The sequence below is a fragment of the Pezoporus wallicus genome, unplaced genomic scaffold, assembly GCF_028554395.1.
Source record: "Pezoporus wallicus isolate ANWC-B61680 ecotype Strahan unplaced genomic scaffold, APGP_CSIRO_Pwel_v1 contig_3058, whole genome shotgun sequence".
NCBI classification, from domain to species: Eukaryota; Metazoa; Chordata; class Aves; order Psittaciformes; family Psittacidae; genus Pezoporus; species Pezoporus wallicus.
In genome coordinates this window covers 2318429-2343736 of record NW_026641153.1, presented here as the reverse complement: position 1 = coordinate 2343736, position 25308 = coordinate 2318429, and the positions used below count along the sequence as shown (strand labels likewise).

The 25308-nt window shown below is 34.7% G+C and overlaps 1 protein-coding gene across 10 annotated transcripts in view; it reads left to right on the top strand.

Moving 5' to 3' along the window:
- Nucleotides 1-25308, top strand: part of CACNA2D1 (calcium voltage-gated channel auxiliary subunit alpha2delta 1) — a 381260-nt gene that overhangs the window by 336392 nt on the left and 19560 nt on the right. For 3 of the 10 annotated variants that reach the window (XM_057422539.1, XM_057422538.1, XM_057422536.1), the window contains exons 18-32: nucleotides 934-1008; nucleotides 4578-4634; nucleotides 7384-7455; nucleotides 8524-8595; nucleotides 12236-12297; nucleotides 14564-14640; nucleotides 15195-15224; nucleotides 16554-16614; nucleotides 18369-18466; nucleotides 20622-20706; nucleotides 20914-20976; nucleotides 22051-22154; nucleotides 23420-23506; nucleotides 23864-23931; nucleotides 25083-25121. In XM_057422539.1, the coding sequence (XP_057278522.1) occupies nucleotides 934-1008; nucleotides 4578-4634; nucleotides 7384-7455; nucleotides 8524-8595; nucleotides 12236-12297; nucleotides 14564-14640; nucleotides 15195-15224; nucleotides 16554-16614; nucleotides 18369-18466; nucleotides 20622-20706; nucleotides 20914-20976; nucleotides 22051-22154; nucleotides 23420-23506; nucleotides 23864-23931; nucleotides 25083-25121 (1050 nt within the window). Of the gene's footprint in view, nucleotides 1-933; nucleotides 1009-3365; nucleotides 3454-4577; nucleotides 4635-7383; nucleotides 7456-8523; nucleotides 8596-12235; nucleotides 12298-14563; nucleotides 14641-15194; nucleotides 15225-16553; nucleotides 16615-18368; nucleotides 18467-20621; nucleotides 20707-20913; nucleotides 20977-22050; nucleotides 22155-23419; nucleotides 23507-23863; nucleotides 23932-25082; nucleotides 25122-25308 lie in introns of those variants that run through there. The other 7 variants (XM_057422540.1, XM_057422537.1, XM_057422543.1 and 4 more) reach the window with 5 other exon arrangements.

The window sequence follows — 25308 nt, the reverse complement described above, 5'->3', positions numbered from 1 at the left end:
TGTAGCCTACTCAGTATGATTGATTTATGTATGTAAACATCTATCCAGGGGATTTCAAAGAAAACAACTAGTACTGTAGAAAACAGCAGCTGAGGAAGCAAAGGAACATCATGAATTTATCTGAAGGCAGATGCAGAGTCCTGCATTTAGAATGGAATAATCCCATGCCTCAGTACAAGCTGGGACAGACTGCCTCAAAAGGCAGGAAAGGGCCTGGGGGTCATGGTGGGGGACAAGCTGAACATAAGTTAGCAGTGTGCCCTTGCATCAAAGAAGACCAACTGTGCAGTGAACACCTGCATCAGAAATAATGTGCCCAGGTTTGATCTCCTCAGCATGAGAAATAGACTGAGGTATTGGACAGAGTCCAGCGTGGAGCCACTAAGTTGGCAAAGGGGGCTGGACTGCACGATGTATGAGAAGAAGCTGAGAGACATGGGTTTGTTCAGACTGAAGAAGAAACCTAATGGGTTACCTAATGGGAGTTATAGAGAAGATGGACGTTGACATTTCTTGAAGGTTTATAGCAGCAGGCAAGAGGCAAACAACACAGTGGTGGCAACGGAAATTCCAACTGGATATAGGAAAGAAAAATCTTTGTGAGGGTGATTAAACACAAGCAGATTGTGGAATCACCAGTGGAGTTATTCAAAGACTCTTTGAAACCTAGTCCAACTTCAAAGCTGGATCATATTTTGAAGTTAGCTCAGTTTACAGTGAGCGGTTGTACTCTAAAGGTGACCTCCAGAGGTTCTATCAGCCAAAATTATTCTTCAAATTTATGATTCTAGAAGAATAAATATTAAGAAATTATCCTCTCTATGTTAATATCTCATATAGTTCATGATGCTTGAGACAATGTATTTTCTTCAGTGTGACCATTGCTTGAAAACTTAAAACCTTATAATGCTAAACTTCATTTCTTTCTTTCAGCTTTGTCCAAATGGATACTATTTTGCAATTGATCCTAATGGGTATGTGCTACTTCATCCAAATCTCCAACCAAAGGTATGAAAAATGTTCTAATTTATTTCACTATAATAAGAGGACACTGTCAGAAATTACAGAAACTAAGATCTGCCAGAGAGCAGTAGTAAAGAATTCTCAGTTGTGGGGAAGTCAGGAAAATCTGTGGTGCATTTATGGCTTCATCCAAATCCATTTAGTCAGGACAGAGGTCATCATTGGCTTGTATGAAATTTGGTTATCCATAAAATGCAAAATATGTATATTTCACATTTTTATATAAGAAATAAGTGGTTTAATAGACTATATATTAATATAAAGCCAACTAGTGGTAGCTGCAATATTGTTGTGAAGAATTTCTAGTGTGTTGCAAGATGCTCTTGAAGCAAACCAAAGAGTTTACTAGTGCACATGCTTATTTTGTGATGCTTTCTCATTTCAGAAATTGAAACTTTCATACTTGCAGAAATCAGGGGCAAACTCAATGTATTTTACTTGCATTTTCATATTTATTTATTTGCTTATTTTCTGTTTACCAGAGCTGAAATAGATCTGGGAATAGATCTAGCCAAGCACTACATCCCACAATGCTAGATCTTTCAGTAGGTCATCTTGAGAAAGTCTTTCATCCTTAACGATAAAATCTTTATCTAAATATGATTAGGACAGGACTGTCCTCAAATTTCAGGAAAATTTAAACCCAAGACTTAAGTCTGCTTTTATATCAATTAACTGTAGTCCTGACTTTGTGGTGACTCCTTCTTAAATAACTTGCCTTCCAGGCTTTGATGAGATATTTCAAAATGAATGGATATTTTTGTTTTAGTGAAGGTATTCTCCATATCCAGCAGTCGTCGGTTTAGTGGAATATTTGATAATGCTTGTATTTTAAGTAATTTCAGCATATTTTATATCTTGAGTTTGTAGTGATCAAATGACACATTATATCAAACGTAAGGTTAATATTAAATATAAATTGTATGTATTATTTACAGGCATTAAGTTAGGAATAATAATGAATCAGTGTAAGTATTGAAGACCAAACAATATATCCATGTTACTCAGTTATCAATATTAAAATTGCTCATTAAGATGGTTTGAGCAATGTATGTCTAAGATAAATGCAAGCTGTCAATAGACAGGCAAATGAAAGTAGTAAGGATTTAAAACTTTGATGTCACTCTACTGTTGTTTTTTAGCCCTCAGTACACTTTAGAGAAAATTCTGAAGTAATGGAAGCCTGTGTCTGTTGCCTTTAGTCATGGAAATACTGCTTTTTGTAAATTGGATGCATAGCCATCACTTTATTCCTCTCACCTGTGTTTGTGCAGCAGAATAGTAGCAAGTCATTGACCTTTAGGTCATGCAACTGTCTTCTCTTGGCTCTTCACCAGAAAGTCACATCATACCTACAAGAGGGATAGCATACCCGCTTTTCACTACTTCAACATCTTAACTCTTAAAGGCAGGAAAACAAATTAAGAATTCATCTGCATACTTTAGTGATTCATTATATTTTTAAGCTTGGGGAAGTCAGCTTTGTAACTATTTGAATTAATTTCCTGGTGAAGTAATGAATACATTTGATATCTTTTGCTAAGTGTGTAACAAAAGAAAAAAGGAAAAAAATGCTTCTGAAGAAGAGAACAAATAACTTGATCTTAACTGTTGCTGAAATATCCTTTTGACCCTTAGTCTTCATAATTTAGAAGAACTTCAGTTTCTGGATACATGCGTAACGATTTCATGTGTTAAAAAAAAAAAGAAAGTTTTGATTTGATGACTTGATGAATTATTCTGAGCCAAATATATGCATCATTGCTGACCAAATCATTTCTTCATTAGAGATTATTAGAAATTCACATGATGGGAAATAGTCTATTTTTAATTCCTTTTTCTTATATACAAATGAAGCTCCCTTTTTGCTAACAGAAGGAATATAAAATGTATAATTAATATAATTCAATATAAAATATAACATATCATGTATAAAATATCAAATATAAAATTATAAAATATAAAAGCAATGTAGTATTTTCATTTTAGGCACAATCTTGTGAGAAACTGATGGATATGGATTCTGTTCATCTCGCATATGTTACTATACTGCCGTGTAAACTCATAACACTGAACCTTTGTTAGAGAGTGAACAACTTGGTTCATCCCAACTAAATAATCTGAAATGGGTTATTAGGATACTAATTGTCATGGTTTCTTTGTATAGTTTTCTAACCTAAAAGGATACGGAAGTCCAGAGATGGTTTCATATACTGTTCAAATGTTTGATTTAGATTATATTAAAAAAAAAAAAAATTATAAGTAATGTTTTGTGTTGTAGAATAATGTCTAAATGTGTCATTAAGACTATGAATTATTATTGTTGTTATTGTTATTAACAGTTACAAAGACTAGACTTTTTCACTCCCAGTTTGTTTGGGGTGGTGCATGCTATTCAGACTGATACAAGACCTACGTTTTAAAACTAAGGTACACTCCAAAGACAGATATATTTAGAACTCATGGACTTTCTTTAACATGTCATATTAATTTTAGTTGAACCTCCTAGTAGCTGTTAACTTATTAACAAAAAACCCTCTTAACCCTCTTTGCCAGCATTTTTTCGATAGATGTAGACTAAACCATAAGTACGTCTTTACCTTTGACGAGGTGAGGGTGCATTATACTTTCAGTGATCCCTTCTTCTGAATGTCTTCTGCTTTCTTTCTGAAAATCTGTTACCTCAAATCACAACTGGTTCAACACAACTATTGTTTTGAGAAACTGTCTTGCAGTATTATCTCACAAAAAGAAGCCCCCTAGAAATTTAGAACTTGTAAAGTTGTTTACCCAACTGAGAAAATTTAACATAAGGCAGATTCAAAAACGTATTAAAATCATTAAGAACTTTCCTATCCTGTTCTTATTTGCACATGAAAAATATGTCAAAGCATAACACAGGAAACCCTTTTTTTTTAACTTTCAGTTTAATACAGTTTTAAACTGCTTAAAATTCCATTTTCAAGTTTATGTAGTTAGTTATGTTACATTTTAAACACATGCTTACTGTTATGATTTACCGCCAATTTTCTTTGTGTGTCTGTGTGTATGTCCATCTATTTTTCCCATTGTCCTGGACGGGAACAGGTAGATAGTCCACTAAATAAACGGTCACTGGAATTAGTGTATTAAGCATATATTAACAAGAGTAGTCTTAATTAGATAAGATTTGGAAATGCTAAATAATTAAATTACTGAATCTATTCTAAAGATTAACATCATTTTCTTCATTTTCATTATGGTTCTGATCCATTTAATGGTAGTTCCAGATGCCTGTAGGGTCCAGTTATGGTTTATGGTTTTGAAAGAAATGTAAGTGGAGGAGCTCTCTGTTAACTTCATTCACATTGTTTAGCATATATGTGGTTATTGTTTCTCTAGACAAAACCTGGGTGTAATTGTGACAGAGAGCTCTTGACTGGGGAACAAGGGCTAGTCTCTGCTTCCAGTAAATGTGCACTGGAGAGTATAGATTGAGGGAAGACTTCCATTCTGTACGTTGGCTGATTACTAATAGTGTAAAAATATAAATTACTGCTTTTTTGTTACTTCAGCAAATTGGTGTGGGCATACCAAAAGTTAAATTGAGGAAAAGGAGACCCAATGTACAGGTAACTTTGGATGGAGGTGATTAGTGCATTAGAATGCATAGACCTGGAAATACAAATAGAAAGCTTCTGTCCTGCTTACTAGGAAAAATCTAACTAGAGAACTGTTTACTGTGACAAACAGCTTCCAAAGCATGAAGCTTGCATCCTTCCTTGTTTAAATAATGGAAAACATGTTATTGGCTGTAGTGAAGGGCATTCCATTAAATTATGGTGCTTTACTAATAGGTGCTAATTAGAGACGTGCTGTAAAAATTATTCTTCAGATTTTGAAATTAATTTGAAGGCTGGAAATAAAAAAATAGACTACTTGTGCTGGCTTTGCTTGCATAAACCCAAACTCAAGAGAAGATCTTTGCTACTTTGTTGCCAAGTTTTATTGTACCATGTGTTCATTTTAATTCTGGGGAAGCCAGAGAAGGGCACATGTTTTATCTACTACTTACATTAGGTTTCTTGGTTTAGCAGAACCTAACTCCAGAGAATTAACTGCCATTAACCTGGATTGAGAAAAGGAAATTAGTGATGTTTATGTAATGTAATCCTTGAGCAGAAAACACTTAATGAAAACTTAAAAATCATTAAAGGAATAAATTAACTGCAACTAGCAAAATAACAAAATTAAGTACAACATACCATGGAGACATTCAAGGCCAGGCTGGATGTCATTCTAAGCAACCTGATCTAGTTAAAGATGTCCCTGCTTATTGCAGGGGGTTTGGACTAGATGACCTTTGAAGGTCCCTTCCAACCCAGACTATTCTATGACGCTCTGTGAATTTCTTACATGTACAGGAATATATAATGCAAAACTGGTGGCTTGCATACCAACACTAGTAAAATATGGTGCAAAATCATGATATGATTCAAGTCAGTTATTTCATCAAGAGTCAATTTTCTGCATTTATGCCACATGTAGAAGGCCATGTCTGGGCTAGACATTTGTGAGCTGGAGAAAGCAGCACTGGAATATAAAAACCTTTGTGCACCCCTGGCTCCTCAGTGTGCTGTGGTATGATTTGACTGGTGCTGGGTTTTCCTGGCTGTGCTGTCTGCCTGAGAGGTGCAACTCTGGAAAAGCTCTGCGCTACCCACCCACTCCAGTTGCTCCTGGGTTTCCTACTGGGGCCCAGGACTTTGTTGCATTCTTACCATCATTTATTTCAAAACCCTAACAGCCTATGTCTTCATTAGTACTGCAGGTATGAGTAGGAGCTAGGCTCCTGCAACTCAGCAAAAGCCTTCCATAGAATGTGAGAATACTAACCTCCCAAAAAACACAATAACCACATTTTAATGAACATCTTTTATGTTGCTGCACCAGTTCTTTCTTTGTTTCCTTCTTGATTTTTCATTGAATTTATACATCTTTGCCTTTATTTGTCATGCTGAAAATGAACTGCATTCCCTTTATCTGCATGCTTCATTGATAGTGATTTAGTTCTGTTTTGTTTTATTAAGTTGTGCTGGTGAATGTGGTGGTGGTGTGCTTCTTCTAGTCATGCCACATGCATGACTGGAAAAGAGAAGAGCAAACTGAACAGTAAGTTTGTTTCTTCATGGCTTGGAATAAACCCACTAAATGGCAACCTTGGAAGAAAAAACTGTGGAGCCCAAATACTGGTAAAAACACATTCTTGGGGGGAAAAGGCATAGCTGGGAAAATTGCCATCCATTTAAAGGACAGGGCTAGGAATTTTCTATTCTAAGTTATAATGGATTTCTTTGTGCCTCAGACACATCACATAATGTATCATGCTTAGTATCTTATCTATTAGAAGTCATTAGTAAGTATGTGATATATAATATTTGGTAATATAACTTACGTCTTAAAAAGAACAAACTTATACTTGAATTTTGATGGGCTGTTAAATTTGTCTATTTTTTCTTTGGGACTCCTTAACTATTGCTAACCCAGGTTATCATTTTAAATTAATATTGACCTTGAATTGATGTGATGGCTTTTTTTTTGTTTTCGTTTTTTTTTTCCTTTTTTACCATTTCTTTACTTTGTTTCTTTGTGTGTTGGAATGGAATTTGAACTTCACTCATGCCTCCTGTGCCATGCCAATGCCTTCATGCATGCTGTTTGGGTTTGACCATGCTATTCATTATTCATTGCATGTAAGAAAATGTATTTTTTAATTTATTTTTACATTTTAGCTTTTTGCTATTTATTTCAAGTGTGTGGATTTGTTGGGGGGTAAAAAGCAACTGCATAACAACAAAATTGTTTTGAATTAATAGGCAGCATATGTTAATCTTAAAGCTGCTAGAGTCTAGGATTCTATCTATCCTGTATAAATAGGAACATAAAAATTTCTTTGAAGTTATCAGTAGGCGTTTAAAAGAAATACCACGAAACTTTACCTGCAACCTTTCCAGTGCATTTTGTCTTTCTGAGAATAAATTTATTGATTATTCTCTTAGCAATAGTAAGGCTTGCTTGGTAGGAACAGGAATGTTTCTATACCCCCAGAAACACGTACATTTGTTCCTCAAGAAAATTAATGAATAGTCTTTTGTCTTCTGTTACTATTCTGTATTATAGTCTCTAAAATTTTATTTTCACCCAATTAACCTCTCTATCCAATGAAATAAAATAGATGAGAAAGGGCCACTAGTAATTCATCATGCTATAAAAGGTTAAAATAGATGGGTAAGTAAGCCCAGATACTCTGAAATAAAAGGTTTAGAATGATTTGTAACATTCTGTCCTTACTATTTGATCATCCAATATCTTCTGCTTCAGAATCCTAAATCCCAGGAGCCTGTTACACTGGATTTTCTAGATGCTGAATTGGAAAATGATATTAAAGTTGAGGTGAGATTACCTGTCTTCTTGGTACCTGTTGCTGCTTGTATTTCACTGTACAATAACCAAAAACCAAAAACTGTTCTAGATTTTGAACGGGAGTCTATTTCACTAAAAAATTAAATTTTAAATTTGTTAAGACAATGAATTTATAGAGACATTAATTATAATTAAACAAATTGAGACATGATACTTTTCATAGGCGGCAATGCATTGTATTACCCTCATTTTGAAGGACACCATGACACATTATTCTTCTTCATTCAGTGGCTATTCTTGGGGAGTGGGCTTGTAACTTTTTTTCAGAACAGAGCACTTTTTATTAGGATCTTAATATTTTACCTGAAATATTTTTAAAGTATTTCCCTATCTCTTTCAAGTACATGCTTATTGCTGTGGTGAGAAAGAACTGAGAAATAGTGTTGACAGCAAACCAATTCCTTTTTATATTTTTCAGTTTCTAATTTTATAATACATTCAGAAATCAGAATTTTAAAGAATACTTTGTTAGTTTTGTGAACTAAAGGTGAGGGGCTTAAACATTTTATATTTTTTTTTTTTTTCAGTTTGAAATGTTTTTTTCATAATGACACTAATCAGCTTTATTTGGTGTCTGTTAAACTCTGCCTTAAATTTCTTTGAAATGGTTGCTTCAGAGAAGAATTAGACTGGTATAAAAACATTTTTGTGAATCACTGCAGCTACCAAAATGACAGAGATGTGCTGGGAAGCAAGAGAAATGCCAGGCAAAACTCCTTCTCATCCATGCAGATTTCATGCTCTCTCTATGGTGTCCCCAGCATCAAGGGGTTTTATGGGATGGTCTATGCAAAGTATACTAGAATTTTTGCTTCATAACTCTACTGAGTTGTTATAGACAAAGCAATTTCTAATTAGAAAGATCTGGAAATTGTAAACGTAACGTTTTGGTTTTGAAGAGCTATGACTTTCATCTGCATTACCATTTTCTGCATTTCTGTGAATTATTATGCATCACTGAAAAGATTATTCAGTTTTCATGCAACACCTACTTTTGGTTGTTTATTTTTTTGGTGTTTTTTTCTTCCTTGCCAATAGATTCGGAAAAAAATGATAGATGGAGAAAGTGGAGAAAAAACATTTGAAACACTGGTCAAGTCCCAAGATGAGGTAAGTTAGGAACAGGAGATTACATTTACAGAAACAAACAAAACTGGAAAAGTACTGTGAAATGGTGTAAAGATGTTCATTTTGTAATGTCAGTTTGTATCAATTTTCCCTCTAGATTTAGTAGTTTTACTGGCTTACAGTGAAAGAAATTGTATACTTATAAAAAAGAAGGCTTATTTTGGTTTTGTTTTTTCATTTTTTGGTGCATCGTTAATCGAGCAGTTGTTGATGAGGTCTTACGCTCAGTTCACCAGGAAACGGACCCAGCCTACTTCTGTGTATAAATCCTAAAACAAAGTAGTTATTTTGCTTGCAGAGATGTGTGAGGATGGGTTTGGTAATTTAGATTGTGGTTGAATAGGGAGAAAGTAGTGAGAAAGAAAAACAAAAAACAAAACCTCCAAAACATTTATATGCCATAAGCAAAGACTATTTGGGATAAGTAAATTAATCTTAAAGTTATATTATGTACTTGTGATTTCTGAACAACATGTTGAGTTCTTTATTTTTTTGTTAAAAATGCTCATTCCTGATAAAGATTGCTACTAGTTTCTCTAATAATACAGACACATTTCCTAGCAATGGGAAATACTCAAGTTTAACATGGAACCTTACATGTATGCTTTTCTTCTTGGGGAACTTGAGAAGAATCATTACTGGTGTCTAAAGGAGCAGTTCTGGCCAGAATATGCCCCACAGTTACAGTTCTACAGGAGAATGTTGAAAATGCTTTACTTTAAATGTAAACCAGCATGAGGATAGCTAATTTAAAGGCATAGCAGAAGAACATGAAGCACATCTAATATCAAGCAGACACTACACAACCCTTAGATATAAAAGTACACCGTAACCATACTCAGCAGAATCTGTGGGAACATACTAGAAATGTAGAATCATGGAATAGTTTGAGTTGGAAGGGACCTTTAAGGGTCATCAAGTCTGACCTGCCCTGAAATGAGCGGGGACATCTTCAATTTGCTCAGAGCTCCATTGCATGTTTCCAGCGATGAGGCCTCTACCACCTCTCGGGGCAACCTGTTCTGGTGTTTCACCATCCTCACTGTACTCACTGCAACATTTTCAGATCGGTGTTGTTGTTTTATTTAGGAAGTCTTTCCAAGCCTGTGGGTGAAAAGTGCTCTGTGTAGGTGGTTAGAAAAGGGAGAATTAGAAGGTCAGAAAAATACAGTAACCCCACTGGGGTTGTTGAAGTAATTGCATTCATAGCAAAGCTGTTAAAGAGATCTAAGAGATCTTGGGCTGGGCTTTCATGTCTAAGGCTGTGTGATAAAAAAGACCTGAAACAGTTGGTCTTGCAACTGCTTGCCCAAAGAGGGAAGGAGGGGAATCATTTACACTTGCAAATGCAGGAGTCAGCTGCAGCATGGGAGCAGGGGGGTAAATGTAACATCTCTGGGTGCATGAGAATATGTCAGTTATCCATGGCCCAGACCACAATCTGTATCTGAGTAGAAATGCCCAAGCCTTTTGATCCCAGATGTTTCAAGTGCCCAATGAAATTAATTTCCCTCACCTTCCCTTGCATCACAGCCCAAGATTTCTTCCTTTACTTAGATCTCTCTGACAGAAGACAGTAGCAACCAGGGATGGCTGGTGATGGTGACTGCTTCAAGCCATTGCACCCTCCCAGCTTTAGGCTGCTGGAGCCAGAATAAACCTGCTTCATCCCACAGGCCATGCATGAGCTGTGCATCACTTAGGGCTTGATAGCTTCATATATTTTCTCATAAATAGAGCTGATGTGGTCAGTTGCTGTGAACTGACAGTTGCAGTCTCGAGGCTTAAAATTGATGTCCTTTTTTTGTTTTGCTTTTTGGTTTAGGTTTGCATTGCTTTCCTTTTGTATTGAAGCTGGCCCCAGCAGTGTCTTGGGAGATGACCTCATACTACAGCATAGAGATTGGACTTGTAGCAAGTGTGGGTGGGGTGGGCTGGAGTCTCCCAAGGCCTGAGGGGCTTTCCAGCTGACAGAGAAGATGCCATAGGAACAAAAGCATTGCCACACTGGGGCAGTCGGGGTGGGCAATAATGAAAACTGAAGGGTCACAAAGCTGCAATAGCATGCGTAGGCTCTTTGGCAGTGAACAGCTGGGAATGAGAGAGTCTCCAACCACTCAATAGTGAATCGGGCAAAGGTAAATGGGAGACAGTGTATGAGAACATGTCATCTGCTGGGTTATCATTGAAGAGATGTCTCAGCCAATTCACTTTTGAGTATGTTTACAGTGCTGGTGGCAACAGGATTTAATAAGAGCCCAGTTCTCTTTCTTCCCTCCCACCTTGGGCGCTGTTTTTCTCTTTGGTAGTGTACATGGTGTGCAACCCTTGGAAGTGTGCCTGATTTGGAGGGACTGCCAGCACAAGGTTCAAGTGTACTGACTCTTGAGCTGAAGTAATAGTGTATTAAATATAAATAAGCTTGGAAGGGAATCTCTTCAGCCACCTTTTCACTTCAAATATTAAGTATTTCAGGCTATTGGACTCTGATATATACATCTTTTTTTCTTTTTATTTTTACCTTTTCTTGTTTTTCTTTCCAAAATGACTATTACGTTATTTACACATCATGCTATACTGAAAAGCAGCAGACGTATAATGAGAGGGTTTCAGATTATAAATGTAAAAAAAAAAAAAAAACACATCTATTTTTCATAACCATGGTCATTTTCACACTTTTATTTTACCACAGGAAACAAAAGCCATGTAAAATATACCTGTGGTACCTTTCACTGTGTTTGTAATATTGCAGTGGACCAGCTGCGCAGACTTCATTGCTGGCATACTTACAAATCTCTGACTGAAAAATAATAGTATGTTGCAGCTGGCATAAAACTGTAGTTTTCAAAGTGGAAAACTGAGTATAATGATGTCAACCAGATGCAATAATGATCAACTCTATGGGGAACCGTGGGACTATGTCTATCACATAATTTTTCATAGCAAAAAAGGATGAATGGTAAAGCTTATCTTAATGTATTAAGTTATTTCAAAATAAACATTTCCTTCAATGTTAAATTTTTCACAGATACAAGACCCTCCTAATGAGATTAGAAACACATGTAAGTTTAGCATGGGCTATGTGTACAGTCAGGATCATCAGGCTGTGCCTGTAGGTATAGCATATATTTAGACAAAGCTAAATGCATTTAGCCAGTGGTACTGTGACCTGAAAGAACAAGCACTGGGTGGTTTTGTGGTTAAAGAGCTACCTAAAAAGGCTGTGTATAATTGAGGTTTTAACTTTTCATAGTTTAACTGCAAAATGTTTTAACTACATAAGAGAGATAATATTTTTATCAAATTTAAATCACATAGGAAAAAGTTTGCATAGGCCTGGCTAATGAATTTAAAAGGGAAAACGATAGGTGATGTTTTCTTGGTTTTATTTAAATTTGCATTTTGGTTATTTTAAATAAAAAAGATGAAGGTGATTCTTTTGCATAATATGTTTGGAAAATGTTTAAGAAAAGGAATTGAAGGTCAACTTATATTTTTAGCAAAATAATAAACAGACTTCCAAGAGATTTGTACTTGATTTTACACTGTAGTTCTCAAGAAAAGGTCACCCTTGTTAACGCTCCTAAGTTAATTTATTTTTTTCACCATTATCTCTTTGTAGAGATATATTGATAAAGGAAACAGGACATATACATGGACTGCTGTGAATGGCACTGATTACAGGTAATTCACTTCTGTTCTGAGTTTTGTGTGGTTAAATACACTGTTTGTTTATTTTGGTTAATATTTTTACTGTTACATTTTCTGTACTAGGAGGACCACATTGTCTTGTTTCCAGGCTGATAGGGTTTTCTGAGTTGCTTAACAGCTCAGAATTGTTGCTCTGCCTAAGGACCAGAGTCTCAGTCTTTCATGCAGCTGTTGAGATTTAGCACTCGGGTATTTCAGTATGCAGGAAAGAAAGGTTTTTATGACGGATATTAAGAATCTTACTTTTGCTTCTGCTTTCTTTATCACAATACAATTTGACTCTCAATAGTATACTTTCTCTTAGATTCCTCCTCTTATTTTTCTTTTCTTTGAATTTTCTCCATGTTCTTGTTTTAACATTCATATTAACAAGGAAGATGCTGTATTTTGGGCTGAATGAAAAATGTGACATGTTTTGCGCAACTCTTTTTCAGTCACAGGCATTGCTTTTATCAATGACTGCTAATCTGCGTGTCAGATCATAGGGGTAGGAACCATGCTACTGATTTTCTCTGAAACCCATTTCTATTTGTGTCAGGTTTTAACTAATTAGCACTGATACTGGTTTGTATGCAAAAATTATATGGTGAATTGAGGCAGGAACAAACGAAGTAACGGATAAAAGCACATTCCCCCTTCAATGCAGCATTGGGGTGTGTATTATTTCAAACTTGTTTGAACACACAGCTCCATAACTTTAGATGTAATGCAGGAACTTGACATTATGCAAAACAAGTTAAGGTTTACCAAGTCCCAGAAAAATTCACAGAATCATAGAATAGTTTGGGTTGGAAGGGACCTTCAAAGGTCCCCCTGCAAGTTAAACTACTCTACATGGTACAAATACTGAGTCAAATTTTTACCAAAACAGTATCTTTACTGTGGTGAGTTGCAGTAGTCTCAGCCACGCTGGTTCCCATTTTCAGTTATGTTCTGCCAGTGTGTACAGCCAGTGAGAATGCCAGTGTTAATTTGCATGTAAAAACAATCAAATCAGTTTTAACAGGGAATGCAAATGTAGGCTCTTTTATTCAGCATCCAGTGTTTCTGTTGGACTCCCTCTATCTTTGTACTATGTAACACAATAAAGTTTTTATCAGATTGTGCAATCTAGCAATCGGTAAGGAAATACATTTGGGTTATATGACTTAATTCTTACTGAGCTCCCTGGCATGAAATACAACAAAAAACCCATCAAGTCACATTGCATAAAACCTATTAAACATGAAATTATAGATTTTAATTGGCAATTTCTTCTAGCAATAACTGTTAATGACAGGTAAACTCCTTCTGATTTCCCTAGGGAATTGGTAGAAGGCTATCACTAAATGTTCAGCAATCTCACTTAATGTTCTGTTTAAATGACGTGTCACTAAAGGTCAACTCATTTATGACTCAACTGTACAACTTTATTAATGTTAATTTCTGTGGTTATCCATTAGAAACTATTGGAGTTCTACAGTGATGAAATGCAAGTGCAAAAATTATGATATGGGATATGATATGATATGGGAGATGATTATTCCTCTTCAATGACTACACCTACGTCCCGTCCTTTACATACCTTTTTAGAAATGAACACTTCTACACATGTATTGAGCTTATTTACAAAAAGAAGCCCTATATTTTTGGAAAAAAAAAAAAAAGTAAAACCTAAAATACATTGCAAATACTTTGCAAATCTTAAAATGTTATTAGACAATGATCTTTAAAGTTTTTTGGTGGTGACGGCAGGATTCAAGAAAATATTTTGCATCTTGAATGTAATGTGAATTCAGGTATTGCCAGATACGTTTCCTAATGAATACTGAGAGCTTTTATATTAGTAAAAGGAGAATCTGTCATTCTATGATGCATGCAAATCCATTTAGTACCACATGGTGTTTTTTGCAGTCAGTTATCACTTTGACATCTATTGCATTGGGATGTTAAATGTTAGAGGAAGATACAAGAAACTGTGTCTTATTATTTGCAATTATTTCTAAATTCCTTGCTTATACATTAAAAAGTATATTTGTGCTTAAAAGAGTGAAAATAAATGCAGGCAGCTTTAGGACCAGCAAGAACATATTGTGTCTATATAGTGTAAGGCTAAGTACGTCACGATATGAACTATCTCATCTTATTCTTGATGAGCCAACTTCCAAATGTGTTAACTGCTTTCAAAACAAATAGAAGCTGAAACTGGAAAACTGCTACAAATAATATAATTGCTTTACTTGTCTCATTTCTATTGCAGTTTGGCATTGGTGTTACCATCATACAGCTTTTATTATATTAAAGCCAAAATAGAAGAACCAATAACTCAGGCCAGATGTAAGTACTATGAAGGTTCCCTGGTTTTGGCTAGTATTGCCAAGTCTCAGATACACTTAAAAAAAAGCAGCATTTAAAATTCATAAATTTTGTGGAATTCACGGATGTTCTCATGATGTACGCGAAATCTGCAGCAATGATTCAAACCCATTGTAACATCCAAGGTACAAGAAATATTCTATAAAGATAGAATATGTGCAGATACCCCAGTTCCACTGACAATCCCTTCCCCCTTGCTCTGTGCCTATAGAATCATTGCTTCCTGTATCCTCTGTTGCTGTCATTTTAAGGGTCTGGATTCTATTTTTACATTCTATTAGTTAAATGTCATGATATAGACTACAGTAGTAAAGCTTTTTTGTTGTTGTAGTTATTTTTATAGTAGTTACAGTATAATATTTAGGAAATTGCCTCTGCTGCCTGTAGGAATAGATTAATGTGAAAGTGCTGTTTGGTTTGGCTTGCAGCTGGGTTTTTATTTTTCATTTTGCAAATAGTTTTAGTGGATGTTTGTAATGTACTTTTGGATTAGACTAATTTCAAGCCATTTGCAGATTCTAGAGAGATAATTGGAAATTATACTTGTGAGTATTCAAATGCTTTTTGTTTATTAGGTGTAGTTTAATCTAGACAGTAGACAAAATAGAACCCATCACGTCCTTTCAACTTTATCCAAGTGTTACAACAAACTTGAACAAATATGCTATTAAATGGAAAGTTAGAACAGCACTATGAATCTCTCTGACAGGCACAGATTGTCTCTTAGTTTAGAGAAAAGCTGGTTAGCACTAAATCACTGTCCTCTACTATTGCTCCTGCATATGAAGTGGAATATGGCAAGATTTAATAATCAGTAACTTATTTTTTAACTTTGTCAAACAGTAGTTTAAAGCTTTAGACAGTGAATATGGTTCTTTTGATGGAATAGCTCATCTGGTTTTACACTTACATCAATACAACCTGCAAAACAGACCCTTGAAATAGCCACAGTATATAGAAGGTACTTGAGAAATAATTGAGAGGGACGTTTTCTTCAGTCTTCAAAGATGTTTGTCTTTTTTCCAGACTACAGCTGTATGTAAACTGAACCTTTGATCTATCTATGCACAATATTTTTATTCAAGGGGCTGTTTGAATAAAATATTGGTTTGTGACCCCTTTTGCTTTACCCTGTTTTTTTCTGTTTCCCTGCTTTCTCTTTCTGATGGATAGTGGCAATCAAAAAGGGCAAGTATATTCTTGTTGCTCAATTTCCTTCTGTTTACTGCAGTTGATATTTTTCACTTGTATTTCTGTTCCTACTGGATACTCTCCTTCATATTCCTCATCTCAAGGTTTTTCCCATGATCATTTGTACCATAGCAATAGAAAGCGGAAAAAATAAAAATGATGTGAAGTGTTTGTTTTCATGCACATTTCAATATGTTGCTAATCTCTAATCCTTCTTTGTCTGGTCCTATCAGTGTTTAGTGACACCAGCTTTTAAAGTCATTATTTTCAGTAGCGTTGGGAGTAATGCTTATATGGATTAGTTTTCTAAACTTAATTGCAAAAAATGCTAGAAGGATTTTTCTTCATGCTCTTTTGTGTCCCAAATATTATTTTTTTATATCAGATTGTAGCTCTAATGAAAGCATCTCATATGTTTTCATGTTGTCATGCTAATGAGATGTCTTCTTTAAATAAGTTTTTACACACATGCCAGGTATGTGTTGTATATAAAAATCAAGTACATTCTTTCGATACTGTGAAATACTGAGAAGTATACAGTATATTAGTAGGAAAGTGTCTCAATATAAACATTTCTTTCTAAGTTCACTGATGCATGCAAAAGCTAGTCAAATATTTTGAGAAGAAAAATGATGGCAAAAGGCCCAGTTTACTTACTTGGTGTTTACTCTTCATCTTTGTAGATTCAGAAACGCTGAAGCTTGATAATTTTGATGAAGCTGGCTATACGTTTATAGCACCAAGGTTAGTTAATTTCCCAGTAATACTATTTCAGTGGTATAGACATTTGATCAGCTTAGTGACATTTACAAATACAGATTAGACCAACAAAGTTTTACGTTGGTAAAAGATATTAGTAAAAGAGTACTTATTAAATTCATGTTCTACAAGATCAATCTTCTTGCTGGAACATAAATAGCATCTTCAGGCTCTGATTCCTGTTTACATTAATCAGAGAGAGCTGTAAAATCTGATGTTGATGTTTCAGTGGAAATCTTGTACACATCTGTTCATTTCTTGTGGTTATGACTTCAAAGACTTTGAACTTTATACCTTAGCTTCTCATTTGCAAAATCAGTACCATAATACTTACCTTGAGATGTTTTCCAATTTTGAGATAAAGTGTTTCAAATCTAACACTGATGAATGAATTTTTCATTCATTGAACATATCTTAAAAAATGATTGAGTTATTGAAAATTGATTAAGTTCATTAGTTCCTTTTTTTTTTAATGTAGTACTCATTGCCCTTGTAAATTATATTTGCAAAGGAAAGGTAGCATAATACATAGTTCTTAAAAATGAAGTTCCTTTAAGTGATAGTTTAAATAAATAAGGAAAATGCTGTACTACAAAGCTCAGTTAATTGTTGAACTTCTTATTATATTATAAATATTTATATCCTTTTAAATTTCAAAATTAATAAATTGATTACAATGAATAGATTGATTTGGATGTAAAACATAGTTTTCTATCTTCAAATGTATTATCAGCTTAACTGATTATTTTTTTCTGAAAGACTGAAGTTATTGATAATCAATTGTACCAGTTAGTCATTTCCTGCAAGTCCCTAGTTGTTGGGCTGATCAACATGAACACTTGATATGGAAGTCTGTTAAAATGTGAAGTTGGTATAGTAAGGCGAATTCTGCCTGCAGTCTTTCAGGGATGCAATAAAGTAAGTAAAGGGTAATAAGATAGCTTATTCATATGAAATACTTGAACAGGCTTCTTTTGTTCATAAAAATAATTTAATATAAAAACCTCATTTAAAAAGAGAGCTCCCTGCTTTTCTGATGAATGCCCTCTACATTTTAATTAAAGTTGTTTAATGGCACTCACCATCTAATATTTGCCTTCAAAATGCCCAGTGACTTTTATTGTGCTTGCTTGCATTAGATGAATTGCCTAATGATATATTGCTTTACTTTATTACATTGTGTAAAGGACAGTAGTTTACTGTTTATCTGGTTTGCATATGTCAAAACAAAGAGTGTTTATGTGCTTATGTGGTATGTACCCTATTAAAATTGCCTTTAAGACTTCTCAGAGGATAGGACTGTGTCCCATAAATCCAGACTTAGTCGAGCATGAAGTGACTATGTTTTAATCAGCAGTTCATGTATTTTTCAGGACAGTTTAGCCCAGGAGCAGTATAAATTCACTGGGCATTTTCTTGTTTATTTTACAACTATGATCTCCCAGTTTCATGGTCTACACTAGTCCTGAGTACTTTTTCTGGGAAACTATGCCCAATCTCATACATGTCAGATTCAGGCAGGGACTTGAACACTTTATTTCTTGTAGATGCCTGAAATATTCAATATGGTTAACATTCAGTATTGACTATGGTAGTCAGCTGATGCAGTAGTGTCAGCCTGATAGTTGCACAGTCCTACTTGGACTTCTAAATTGCTGAGCCATATTTCTCTGCTTTATCTGAGAAGCATATCTGAGAAGATTATAACCTGAGAAGATAATTGTTCTGATGTTTTTCAGAGAATATTGTAGTGATGTAAAAAAATCAGAAAACAACACTGAATTTCTATTAAATTTCAATGAATTTATTGACAGAAATACTCCAAGCAGTCCATCATGTAAGTATTCTTCTCAATTCACTGATTTTTTCTTCAGGAAAATACATACTAGTAAATGAGAACTAGTCTAAATGACAGCTTTCATGTCCAAATCATGTGCTTTTGGTTTTTATCTTTGCTGACTTGATATTTTATTCTTTTTTTAGTAGAAATACATCTAGTGCCAGAATTTTCTACCCAAGGTAGAGATTGTCTGATTAGTTTGCAGTTTTCTGGTTTTATTTAAGAAAGTTTGCAGGACATTGCATTATGCCTCCAGTGTTTTCCACAGTTCCTCTCAGCATTCTCTTCTAGCAGCAAATGCTACTAGTTCTTTTTCATACACTCCAGATATTTTAAATCTGTATTTTTTTTCTCTTGAGTACAGCAGCCAAAGTAAGTCTCAAATAGACTTTAAAATCTTGTAGTGACATCTTCTGTCTGCTTTCTTGTCAGTGTATATGAGTAAAATAAGTAAAGAAAAGGAGCTGAGAACTAAAATAGCCAATAACCTGAACAAAAGATAAGTTCTACTGCTGGTTAGCGAATTGGTTAAAAGGATCTCATTTGGGCTTGGGTTAAGACCACAGATTTGTGTAACTGCTACAGTGGTGAGACTGGGCTTTGGGAAGGTATTCATGTTCTGCAATTGGGCCTTAAATACCATTTAGAATAAATGAGTTAATGCTTTTGAATGAACCATGAGTAATGCATTAAAGTCTTGTTCTCATGAAAATGTTTGGATTTGCTTGTTTATGCATACCAGTGTGTTTAGCATTATTAATAATTTATAATCAGTTGGAATATACTTTTTTCTTTTCTTGCATTCCCTGTGTCTTTTTAGCATGTTATTGTCATGGATCACTGAATCTTTCTGCTGAATCAGACCATGTTACTGAAGGAATGTGCACTTAGATGTGCGATCTTCTCACAAAAGACTATTTTTGTGTGTATGTGTGGGTGGTGTTCTCAATAGAATGATCTTGTTCACTGACATGTTACTGACTGACCAAAATTTTACTGGAGTTTTTTGACTCAATCTTAAAAGTCAAGGCATTCACCCCAACTGATTAAATTAGTTAAAAAATTAAAATACTAGTTTGATATTCACTAGTTTAAGCAAATATTGAGGGCACATGTAATGCTATTGTAGTATATGCTAGGACCTAATAAGTAATGATGCCAAAATGTTATCAAATTACTGCTGTATTTACTTTTGGAATCCACAGCGATTTCACTTTTTCCCTTTTCTTTCCTAATACTTAAGTTACTTTAAAAATAGTCTCCTGAACAAGTAAACAGTGTTTGCTGAAGAAAACATTGGCTATTAAAATTATCTCAGCTAAAAATGCTTTTCAAAAGGAATAACTAGAAAAGTCCCCAAAGAGAAATAATCTATAAACTAGGTAAACTGTTAGATGTTAGCCAGAAAGTCAGACAACTACCTCTGTCGTCACTAAGGGGACAGTAAAAGCAATTCACCCTACTTGTCTTCAGCATCTGCTTCCTATAAGTAGTCAAGTCTCACTTTGTGGAGGAGCATGCAGCACAAGGGGATCCTAAACAAAAAATGGACCAAGTAAAATATTAGGAGAGACTCTGAGAGACATATTTGGATATTTTTATTCATCTAGACTATCAATTTAATTTCTAGAAAAATACGAATGCAGCAAGGTGACATATCAATCTAAGTGACTAATTGAAAATTAGTTTATCTTCCTATACCCATTTGCAGAAGGCAAATAGGTTTTGTTGAGAGGCTGGGACCTAGGTGATATATATTTACATTGTAGTCGAATTATCTTAATTTTTTGTAACATATAACTAAATGTTGTTTTGTTGCACCACCTGAGAGAAAAAGTGTTTGAATGAGCACATGCTTTAAATATAGGTTACTTTCCAAGTCTAACACTGAGACTTTGCAAAGTTGGGATCTGGACCCTTTCTTATTCCAATGACAAAAAGATAATTTTTTAGGATACAGTGAAGGAAAAGTTTAAGTGAAATTAACAGTGTGAGAGCAATCTATTTAATGATAAGTGATTTACATAATTTAGACAGTCTGTCAACAGGAATAGCCAAATTTTTGTGGCTATAGAATCTCAACAGCTCACAATTTCATTTTATCCACTTTATGAAATTCCACATCATATGTGTGTCTTAATTCTTTTGATAGGTAATACTGATATGGTCATTAGAGCTTTGCTGGATGCAGGATTTACAAATGAACTGGCCCAAAATTATTGGAGTAAGCTGTCTCTGTAAGTATTCATTTTATTGACTGTGATTTTTTTTTATGCATTTCAAAGTCTGATAATAAAATAATATACATGTATATGTATATACAGTTAATTTTTACACAGGATAGATATTTAATTCACAGTTATGCACTTAAACGGAAACCCTTCGCATAGGAACTTGTGATAAATTTGGTCAGTTTTCATTTTAAGTCTTATTTTTGCTTACAGCGATGGAGTTGTTGCACAATTTGTTGTTACAGACGGTGGAATTACTAGAGTGTTCCCAAAAAGGTAACAAATACTATAAAATAGTACAATATGATCATTTTGAAACCTGAAGAATGGAGTGCTAAGTAATGGGTTTATTGAATTAAAAACAACTTCTACATTCTGGTCTGTGATAACTATAAAATGGAATGTCTTGTTTTCCTTTGATTTTCCCTGTGTCACTGCTTGAAACTGATCTGTAACATTATTTCCATAACAAGTCTTGTAATCCAAGTTTCTAATCAGTGTAAAGTAAATGCAGTGCCCTTGTAGTAGCAGTGGGGCTGTACTAATCCCTAATTACTCCTAAGCACTCATTTTCCTTGACAGGCCTGTACTGTAAAGCAGTGGGCGATCTTTTATTTTTTAGAGCAATTAAGAGCAGACCAAATGATCCAGGGACCCCAGGAGAGAAAAATGTATCATTACCAGAGGGCAAAAAGGGAATGTGAAAGTTATCCTATAATAAACCATACATCCCCACCAGTGACTGAGAGTAGTGTGGGCACCAGTATACATATATTGGTAAATGGAAAATGTGTCTATTCTCTTAGTTTATCCTGTGTTTCCCAAAAATGGGAAAATGGCAGTGCATTTTGCTCACCAAATTATTTTTTTTTTCCTGTTTTGGTGTTGTTAATAATATAAAATCTTTCAGAATGACAGAACCTTGGGCAACATGGTCTAGGGTAAGGCATCCCTGCCCATGTCAGCAGGGTTGGAACTAATGTCCTTTCCAACCCAAACTGTTCTATGATTCTGTGATTTCTCCGGAGCTAGTGTGTGCTGTAAAGTTTTGATTATATTTTCTTGCAAGTAGTTTTGCAGTTACATTTGTCTCAATGTATCTAAACATGATGAGACAAGATCCATGTTTTTCCAAGAATACTAATTTCTTCTTTGTTTTCAAGGTTTGTTTAATAATTACACCTTGCTGTTACCCAGGGAAAGCTGACAAAATCTCAGGGCTATATGAATGAATCTCACACTGTTTCTGACTGTGAAACATTAAAAAGACCATAATAATTCTGCAGCACAACTGTAATGAGACTCTTAAATATCTTTTTTGATCACTTTTGTGTGTGTGTGTGTGATTAGGGCAGGAGAAGATTGGCTGGAAAATGCTGAAACTTATGAAGTCAGCTTCTATAAACGGAGCTTAGATAATGACAACTATATTTTCACAGCTCCATACTACAACAGTAAGTCATCACTGTTTTGAAATGTCAGAGCTAGCTAGACAAATGTAAGAGTACTTCTGGCAGTTTCCCATAGCAGTTGAGGTCACTGACAAAGGATGCAAGTGGGGCATTTCATATGGAAAAAAATCTTGGGACATCACCCATTATTAAGGAAGTGGTAGCTAGGAGGTCACTAAACAAAAGGTATCATTGTTTTTATTGACACAGTGGCCTGTATGCTAAGAATCAACAAAGCTGAAAACATGCAGAGTTCTGGTGTTTGCGTACTATACTGAAACACTATTTTACAAAGATGCTTTGTCAAAATTGGTTTAAGAGGAAGTGAAAAAATACTGCACTCAAGGACTGTTACATTACCTTAAAAATCCTTCCTTGAGCTGAGATTTTTATACTTCCTCAGCACCAAACCTAACTTGGGGGAGCAGGAACAAGGGTCCAAAGTCTACAACAACAAAGCCCACTGCACCACTGCTGACTTTTAGTGTTGCTTTTGAATTCTATTGCAAATTGCTGTTATTCACCAAAACCAGTTTGTCTGAAATACCATGATATTTAAAACCTAAATATGTATGATAGTACTCGTTACTGATGTGAGCAGCATTAACTTTGCCAAGCTCATCTAAAAGGCGGATGCTACCACAAATGACACACTCCTCTCCTAAACATACAGGATCTTTTATTGCTGTTATTTCATACTTACTTTTTGCATCTTTTCTCAATAAAATGTTAAGAAGGTAATTGACTATATTCCCTGAAGCCTTTGTTGTTCCTCATGAGCTCCAGGGAATGTACTTTTAACTTGCTTTTTCATAGTAAGCAGTGTTGAAAACAGGCTGAAGTCTGTCAGAGAAGTAATTGTTGGTCAGTGAGTGGTGTCAGTACACCCTGCACTGAAAAATTCACAGACGACAGCAGGATAAAATCTTTGGCTCGGATCCTGGTTTTAACAGAGCTGCTCACATGTGTAAATCTATTCATGGCTCTGTCTGTAGGAAAAGAAAAAAAGGACTACAGTAACTTTATGAAGCAGGGAAACCATGTACCAAAAGTGAATGAAGAAAATTAAACAAACGTATTCCTTTTCGTCATCCAGATGTTAGTGATCTGAGCTATTACAGGTGATAAATGTGCAGTACAGCTGGGTCAGTGCTTTTGAAAAAGGGTTTTTTTTGAATCATTCTGGGTATTTGGACAATCATTAATTTTGGTTTCAGAGGTTAGAACACCCTAACCTTTTCTTTTTCTTTTCCCTTCTATACTCTCAGAAAGTGGTGCCAATAGCTATGAAACAGGTATTATGGTAAGCAAGGCTGTGGAAATAACAATTAATGGGAAGCTTCTGAAACCAGCAGGTAAGATAGAAACCACTCTAAAAACATTAGTTATTTGCTTGTTGCTCAACAGTGAATTAAAAATTTTATTGAGATTTCAAAGGCACTTCATATAACATTCTTGTCTCTGAGACTGTTTTAATCTTGCTAGAGTAAATCAAGCCAAAGATCTGGTTGTGTTTGAGTTGGAGTGCTTAATTTATTAGTCTTATGAAGAATGTTGGTGGTCAGACAACAGAGCAAAAATCATATTTTATCTTTTTCCAGTTTAATAATTGAAATGTTATGATAATTTTTCCTTATTTTTAGAATTCTACAGTTACCTTTTATTTTTTTTTTTCATTTTACTAAAAAAGACTTTCATGTATTTCTTGTTAGTTGTTGGAATAAAAATTGATGCAACCAGCTGGATGGAAAATTTTACAAGAACCACAATCAAGAGCCTGGTAAGCAACTGACCAAGTCTTTTTTGAACTTAATTTGCATTTCTTAAAGCTTCAGATGCAAATAGGTCCAATAGCTCTTTGTGCCAGAGTTACACTGATGCATAGTTGCCAAGTGGTTGTAGTATTTAAATCATCCAAATGCACAAAATAAATCTATGTTGAAATAGGCGGTATTTTGTACTTCTTGCTTTCATAATTACAGAACATGGATAAAGACAAAGAAAAATGACATATTCCAGCCAGTAGGTTCCCTACTAAGATTACGCTGTAGCAATTAATTAAATCTGCAAAAGAACTGGTGACTCTATTTTTATTTAATACGGAGAATAGGTAAACAGTGAACAATAAGGATTTATATTGCAACCAACATCACAGCAATTTAGCAGAACTTAAGAAAATAAGTGCATGACCCTTTCATTCCTTATATCTAATGCTTAGGTGTAAAGGGGAAGGCAAAACTAAGGAATTAATGTACACTGGGGAAGGAAAGGCACAAAATGAACATAGTTATGGAACAATTAGATAAGTCAATATTTGTTGTTGGTTCTGTATTAAGGGAATTGAGAACAGTGTCCATTGTAGGCATTAAAGCTGTAGTTCAAGGGGTAGGAACATTCATTGCCTAAATGTCAGAACAGTGAAGGACAAAAATACATAACTGAAAAGAGAAATAAAGAGGAAAATCTCAGAATTAATTTGAGATGAATGACTGCGGCATTATCCGATAGTTGTTTTGCTCGGGGCATAAAGCAAGGAGACAGTTATACTGGTCTGTATAGACATATTGCAAGAAAAAAAGAACACGTAATCAAATCCATGAAACCTGACTGGTGATGGTGGGCTTCTAGAACTCACAACAGTGACATCCTGAGAAGTCCTCCAAACTAATATTTCTCTAATATATTAAGGATACTTAAAAAGGGAGATATATAGGAGACTTTGTAAAAGACAGTAGAGATTATGCTGTTGATAATTACTGAATGCAGATTGTTCACAGAGATATTTGTGATAAACTAGGCACACTCAAAATTAATTTAACTTAATACAGAGATACTGAAAATCAAATCACTTCTTGTCTTGAATAATATCACTGCAAAATAGAGTTTCTATTGAAACATTTTTGAGAATTTTACTGTACTTATTTTTTTTAGTGCAACAGTGAAATCTGTGGCTGTGAGAAAAACAGTATGGTAAGAATATGTTCAGTTTATTAATATCTGGCAGATTATGAAAATTCACTCATTCTACCTTTATTTAAGACAATGATTCGATCATTTTTAGGTTAATTTTACAGAAAACAGGACTTATGTTTTAAGAAAGAAATTAAGATAAGGAAATGAAGGGGTAAAAGGGTATAAAATTCAGGTGAAGTGGTGG